Consider the following 7,556-nt stretch of genomic DNA (forward strand, 5'->3'; position numbering starts at 1 on the left):
CTCTGCACTGGCTCCAGTAGCTCCATGTCCTTGTGCTGTTGGTGGCCCCAGCACTGGAGGCAGCACTGCAGGTGGGGTGTGAGGAGAGCGGAGCAGAGGGGCAGAATCCCCTCCCTCCACCTGCTGCCCACGCTGCTCTGGGTGCAGCCCAGGACACGGTTATTGGCCTCTGTGCTGCCAGCGCACGTTGCCAGCTCATGTTGAGCTTCTTCTCCCCAGCACCCCAAGTCCTTCTCCTCAGGGCTGCTCTCCAACCATTCTCACTCAGCCTGGATTTGTGCTTGGGGTTGCCCCGACCCAGGTGCAGTATCTTGCACTTGGCCTTGTTAAACTTCTTGTTGTTCACATGGCCCCACCTCTCAAGCCTGTCAAGATCCCTCTGGATGCCATCCCTTCCCTTCAGCGTGTCAACTGAAACTCAAATCTTGGTGTCTTTGGTAAACTTGCTGAGGGTGCACTCATCCCACTGTCCTTGTCACCAACAAACAGCGCTGGTCCCAACACTGACCCCTGAGAGACGCCACTCATCACTGGTCTCAGTTTCAACATTGATCCACTGACTGCCACTCTTTGAGTGTGACCATCCAGCTAAGTTCTTATTCACCAAGTGGTCCACCCATCAAGTCTACACCTCTTCAACTTAGAGACAAGGATCTTGTGCTGGACAGTGTCAACTGCCTTGCACAGGTCCAGGTAGATGACATCAGTTGCTCTTCCCTTATCCACCAATGCTGTAACCCCATTATAGAAGCCACCAAACTGGTCAAGAATAGTTTTTGTTTTTTTTTTCTCTGTTATCTCCATCCTACACAGAGCTCTTCCTCTTAGCATGTGGAAGAAACCTCACCAGCGTTTAGTCCCTTTCCAAATATAAACTATTTCAGTGATTATTGTGCCACTTCTGCTGGCAGTTCCACAACTGCACGTTGCTTTTGGGCAAATGTCTAAAGACCATCTGCCCCTTCTCTCCAGCCTCACCTTCCTGCTACTTCCCTGCTGTCCCCAGAACTCTCATGGCTGTTTAATGTTGTTATGGAACAACTATGTGTTTTGATACTCAAGGGTGTGTCAGAAGTGGGTGGCTGGGACAAAAAGTGGGACTTTTTTTACCTGTAGGCTGTGTTTATGCCAGCTTAGCAACTGTGAAATCGCAGATGTGAGAGTTGGCTGAGCTGAAGGCTTTTTGCAGCTCAAAAGGGGAGTCTCAGCCTGTCCCTAGACTGCTCCTCTTCCCTTTCCTCTGCTTCCTCTCCAGATGCATTTTGCATCAGTGCTACTGGTTGATATCTTGCACCCTCTTCATCTTACTGAGCAGACAGGTTTTTAATGGTTTTTTTTACCCCCTTTGTATTAGACCAGACTAGTTTTCTGCCATTTTAGCAAACTGAACCAGCTCTCTGGGAGGTCAGATGAGCACTGACTGCAGGAGAAGGAGCAGGAAGGGCTCCTTGGGCAAGCAGTGAGCTGTTGGACTGAGTCATTGTCTCACTACAGCCTTGTGATGAGTTGGGAACAGACTGGGAGTTACTAAACTCCCAACTCAGCTGGAGACAGGCGTGGGGGGTTTCCTAATTAATAGCTTTCCCCATTGTTCTGTTGAGGACTCCTGATATATTTTCTGGAGGTATCTTTGTCATTGTTTCATTTCCTGTTTATTTTCTGCTAACTAAGTCTGTTCATTTAACTCCATATGTTTCTGTAGAATAGTATTAAAGCCCCAGTATGAAATCTCTTGTCTGTACTGGACACTTGAAAAACAAAAACAAACAAACAAACCCAAGAAAACCAAACCACAAAAGCCAGGTATTCTGCAGAGTTCATGATTTTATGGTTAGCTAATGCCTTCCCTTCTCATCTGTCAGGGTTCTTCCAGCAGTTTCAAGGATGTCCTCTCTTACAAGAGTTAAGGTTATCAGCTGCCCCTCTTGATAACATCATCTTTTTGTCTTCTCCTTCTGTCATTAACTGAAAAAGCAGGGTTTTGGTGTTTAGCTTTGAAGATCATCTCTGCTTCAATCCTGAAGAGCTGATGCGCCCAGATAAAACCTCAAACTCTTCAAGTGATGGTGACATCTTAACTGTTTTTTATGAGAACAGTTTCTCATTTTTCTTCTGAACTTCCAGACTTTATCATAATTTGTTCCTTTTTCTGCTTCATGTGTTACTCTGTCAGCCTGAGCACAGCACCTTGGCTATTTAGGCTTTGGAGACCTTAGCAATGAGTCTGATAAGGAGGAGTGTAAATGCCATGGTCTTTTCATCCCTGCTGTTTGACCTGTAGTTGAGGATGCCTTGTTAGATTAACATTTGATATGATAGCTGATGTTTGCTTGTGAAACACAAGTAAAGCTGCTTGCAGAACAACTCATCTAACAGCTTGCTGCCCATGAAAGGGACTATCCTAAGTCCTGCTTTGTTCCAAATTGCTCATCTGATTGCCTTCAAAAATTGCTTTGTTAGGCAAGTAATCAGTAGAACAGATTATCTTCAGGGCGTTGTGTGTGTGAGCTTTCTAAGGCTAAAGCTGATTTCAAGGAGACTGGTGATATTTAAGTGAAGATCCCTAGAACAATGGGAGGGTTGCTTCCTGGAAGAAGGGAGTCTCCACATGTGCTTGTAACTAAAATCCCACCTGGAGACAGGGGCTTTGGCACCAACATTAGTGTGCTGAGTCCCGTTGAATTCTAGATTACATTGGTATGTCTGCTTTCATGGGGCTGGAAAGGTAAAGAAACTAAAAAGACTGTGTTCTCTCTTTTTCCCTCTTTTGTGCCCTCTTTCTCTCTCAGTTCCCAGATTCAAGGCAGTCTAGTTATGCAGGAAATTACCATCACAGCAAAGATAGAACGTTGCAGCAGGGGAGAAAAATGAGTGACTGGGTCTGAGCCTTCTTGAGCTGAGTTTTATTGAGTTACCATGACTTGAGTTACAGATTGACTATGAAGGTTCTTGATACTCCCTTTGTCAGGGAATGCCTCCTAACATGAAGGATTGTCACTCATTTTTAAAAAAGAGCATGCTCCAAGGATGTGAGAATGTGTCTGTGAATGGAAGATCAGTGCTAGAAACCAGATTTCAGGGGAATGAGGATTCAAAGATTGTGACAGGAAAGATTTTTGAGGGCTGAGAAAGCTGGGGCAGGTGTGATGCAGCTTCCCCCTTTCCCAACACAGTTCAAGGAATGGAATGCTGTAATGTGTTATTAGTGCTGATAACCATGAAGGCATCAGCAGGGAGCAGGACTACAGAGGTTCATAGCTTCAGCATGGTTTGAAATAATTTAATTTAATTCTTCTGTAGCCTTACACCAAATATCTGATACCTTGGAATATACATGAGCTATCCAATGGTCAGTTACTACACAAACAAGGGAGTTTATTAAGATGGGTGATTCAGTAGCTGGGTGCAGACACTGCATCTGGTTAACACTTTAAAGCTGAAGCATAACATAAAAAAAAAAAAAGGAATTTTTTATAATAATTAGGAGAATCTGGGGTTGGTTCCAATTTCTGGTAAGTTCAGGTGACTCTTGAGTAGTTTGATTTCTGATGCAAGTCCTAAAACTCAGACATCCAGGCTGTGTTATTACATTATCAGTGTCCTGATCTCTCCTTTGGACAGTGGTGACAATTCTTCATTTGTTGGCAACCGTCCAGCTGGATCCTGATATAACTCGGTAGGAAAACTTGACGTTAGTGTTTACGAGAAATTTTGTAGTGGTTGAGACTGGTGACCTCTGTTAAGCGTGGATGTCAAGGATGTTGCTTCATGCATAGTTTTACTTGTGGAAAAAAACTTGATTTATTACAGTAGAATTAAGAATTATGACTGTGACTGTCCTCAAGAGAGATGAAAATACTTCCTAAATCTGTGACCTGTTTCCTTTCTTGTTTTTTTATCTTCTTTCTCTTCATCCTGTAGATATTCAATTGTTTTAATTTTATTTTCCCAATGACCAGAAAAGGTTTTCCTTGGAAGCTGTTCATATACCATATGTTTTGTCAGAATATCTTTTCATGATTTGCTAGAAGTCAGCACTGGCTTTCTAATGACTCAGGGATTGCAGTATAATACTGATAAGATAAAGTTTAATCATGTATTCTAAAGCAGGAGATTTAGGTCACAGGATGAGTTTGTTAGGAAGCTTCAATCAAGAACATATTAATTAGAGTGCGTGCTGCACACAGACAGATGTTTAAGTTTGAAATACTAGATAAAATTGAACTTTGGTTGATGCAGAGCACTGCAGAAAACTAAACTTATTTAATTTTAAGCAGTGCCTGTGGATTTAGGTCAAAGGTGAAATGTCAGCGTGTGGCAATGAACTTGAAAAACTTGCTTTTTCCCCTGCCCTGTTTTCCCAGTATGTTCAACAAGCATAAGTACCCACCAACTATGTGAGAGAGTTGAGTTAATACTCCTGTTTTAAAGTTTTATTATTAGGGAATAAAAAACCCAGCTTTTCAGGTGTTCAATGTTTGGACACGTAACGCTTCCCATACGGTTTTGCTTTTGCAGGAATAGATAGTCGATACAATGAAGGTTGCAGAGAACTGGCAAACTATCTGCTTTTTGGCTTGTATAACCAGAATAACAATGACTTTGAAAGAACTGGGTTTCCTGAAGAAGTTCTTGATGGTGAGTAACATACTCAGTGCTTTTAGCTATTCTTCAGTTTTTCTGGAGGGAAGGAGAGCAGAAAATGGGGTGTGTACCTCAAGAAAGAAAAAAATGTCAGTAAGTCTCTAACTGTGTGTATACATCGGAAAAATGGTTCTTAAAAACACTGCTGAACTCTTGGTTTTAAACATGCCGGCCTTTGATAAGTTCCCCCAAATGTTCTAAACCTAAACAGATGCAGCCCATTATGAGAAGTCCTAGTTCAGTCATGGTATGTGTCACAGAATCCCAGAATTGCCCAGATTGGAAAAGACCTTTAAGATCATCCAGTCCAACCATGAACCCAACACTGACAAGTCCCCTATGACTAACCCATGTCCCTCAGCACTGTGTCTACACGACTCTTCAGTCCCTCCAGGGATGGGGACTCCACCACTGCCCTGGGCAACCCCTTCCAATGCCTCACAACCCTTGCAGCAAAGAAATTCTTCCTCACATCCCATCTCAACTGCCCTTGGGGCAACTTGAGGCCATTTCCTCTTGTCCTGTCACCTGGTCCTTGGCTGAACAGACAGACAATAAGTCCGTGTGTTATCAGTTATTTGTGTGATCACCCCTCTGGAGTTCTAAAATACTTGGGCTCATTTTTACTTTAACATATTAACTCACTTTTGTAATATTTAAAAGGTGACTGGTCACCATGATCATAGATTGTTACTCCCTTATTTACATGCAACTTTGAATATCTACCCTGTAGGCTGTAGTGCTGATTTTTTTTAGTTGGAACAACCTTCTGATGTAATATCAGGCAGGAGCAACTATAGTTGACAGTTTTGTAAGTGCTCTGTGAGGACTCATCACTGACACTTTTGGCTTTTCAAAGGACAGGCTGATGCAAGTTCTGTGCAAGACTTGAGAATAAACCCACAATTGTTCTAAACAGTAAGAGGTACTGTTGTACTTGGAACTGTATATGGCTGCCAACTGTTTCTTTTTTTAAAGAAGTGGGGAATGATTGTATGTTCAAATAATTTAAAAAATTAATTTTCATGAGGTACATTACAGGAAAAGGCTTTCCTGTTCAGTTTCTGTGGGGTTTTTTTTGTGCCTATATAATTCTGTGTACGAAATCTTGATGCTTCAGTAACATTTATTCTGCTTGTTACAGATATAATCATATTAATAAAACCTGACAGTGTCCATCTGTACTGCAACCCTGTGAATTATAATCATCTTTTACCATATGTGGCATACTGGAGGAACTTGCATTTTCACTGTCTAACTGAAAATGAGGTAAGTGTAAAATAAATGCAGGTGAGAATAAACTTGTTAATGAGCTGTTATTCCAAGTGGAACTTATTTTTAACATTCCTTCCAGAAGTCTTTTTTATTTTTTCTAGTCAGCAAGAGAGTGATCTGCATATATATATATATATATGTGTATTAATCATTTTGCTAACGTGTGCAAGAAGAATATGCTTCTAATACTTCGTATTTGTTGGAGCATGAAGACAAATTGCTCCTCTCTCCCACTAATTACTATTGCTTTGACGTGAGTCAAATGATCTTTTAATTTGGGAAAACCATGTGGGTTGTGAGCAATGCAGAATCTTAATCAAGTACCACAGTCAACACTGAAATTTCCAAGGACAGCCTTATTTGCTACCAGAGCAGTGTTTTAATGCACTATATACCAATAGTTTTAGAATATTAGAAAAGATTGGCTTAGTAAGCTGTTTAAAATCAATAAATTTTATTCTGTAGTTTCATTTTAACTTTCAACTCTTTTTTTCAAGAGCTACTCATTGTGGTAAGGAAAAAAAGCTGAGTTTTGTCACTCACTTTCATTGGACAGTGGTTACTAGATGTGAGTTTCATCTTGCATTTAAAAGGCAGGGTACCCTTAGAAAAGTTATGTTTATCACAGTGAAGTACTGCTACAGGAGTAAAATATGAAAATATTGTTTGTGTAGGTGTAAAATAAGAACCTCTTTATTCCAGTTGAGACTGGAAATCCTTCCTAAATGCCATCATAGGAAGCTTCCCCCTCTGTTCAGTTCTGTGTAGTTCTTTCTAAATCAGGATTTTACTGAAATGTGCAGGGAGTGTGTTGGGAGACAGTGATGCTGATGGGTGAAGCTGGTGGAAGAATGAATGGGAAGGAGAAAAGCCTTTTGTTCCCTTGAGTTTCCAGCTTGAAAACAATGGGGCTTATGATTACTTGTGGTTTTTATGTGTCTGTCTGCTAGTTTAGATCACCAAATTATGAAATAATACAGATTATAAAGTACTTCTGGAGATCATCTTGTCCAACCTCCTGCTTAAGCCAGGGTTAGCGATGAGGTGTGATCAGATTGCTTGAGCGTTTTTGCAGTTGGATGTTGAAAGTGTCCAAGGATGATGACTGCAGAACTTCTCTTGGCTATCTACTCCATTACCTGGCTGTCCTAATAGTGAAGAAGTGTTTCTGTCTGCCCAGTCTGAACCTCTCTTGTTTGAAATCATACCCTTTGTCATGCATCCTACCACCACAGACCCCTACAAAAGAGCCTGGCTTCACCATCTCAATAACACTGAGATGTCACAAAGATGATGAGGGGCCTGGAGCATCTCCTCTATAAGGAGAGGCTGAGAGAGCTGGGACTGTTCAGCCTGGAGAAGAGCAGACTGAGGGGGGATCTTATCAATGTCTGTAAATATCTGAAGTGTGGGGGCCAAATGGATGGGGCCGGGCTCTTCTGGGTGGTGCCCAGTGACAGGACAAGGGGCAATGGGCACAAACTGGAACACCAGAAGTTCCAGGCAAACTGAAGGAAAAACTTAAGGAAACCCTTACTGTGAGGGTGTTGGAGCCCTGGGACAGGCTGCCCAGAGAGGGTGTGGAGTCTCCATCTCTGGAGATGTTCCAAACCCACCTGGACACTTTCCTGTGCAAC

At 42.0% G+C, this 7,556-nt stretch overlaps 1 protein-coding gene across 1 annotated transcript in view; it reads left to right on the forward strand.

Moving 5' to 3' along the window:
• The window catches only part of DNAAF9 (dynein axonemal assembly factor 9), a gene marked incomplete at both ends in the record, with an annotated part of 37,459 nt that overhangs the window by 3,330 nt on the left and 26,573 nt on the right, over positions 1-7,556 (forward strand). Inside the window, 2 exons of the mRNA XM_010167641.1 lie at positions 4,519-4,638; positions 5,789-5,913. Coding sequence (XP_010165943.1) covers positions 4,519-4,638; positions 5,789-5,913 — 245 coding nt within the window. The remainder of the gene's footprint in view (positions 1-4,518; positions 4,639-5,788; positions 5,914-7,556) is intronic.

The sequence above is a fragment of the Antrostomus carolinensis genome, unplaced genomic scaffold (genome assembly GCF_000700745.2).
Source record: "Antrostomus carolinensis isolate BGI_N321 unplaced genomic scaffold, ASM70074v2 scaffold12385, whole genome shotgun sequence".
Lineage (NCBI taxonomy): Eukaryota > Metazoa > Chordata > Aves > Caprimulgiformes > Caprimulgidae > Antrostomus > Antrostomus carolinensis.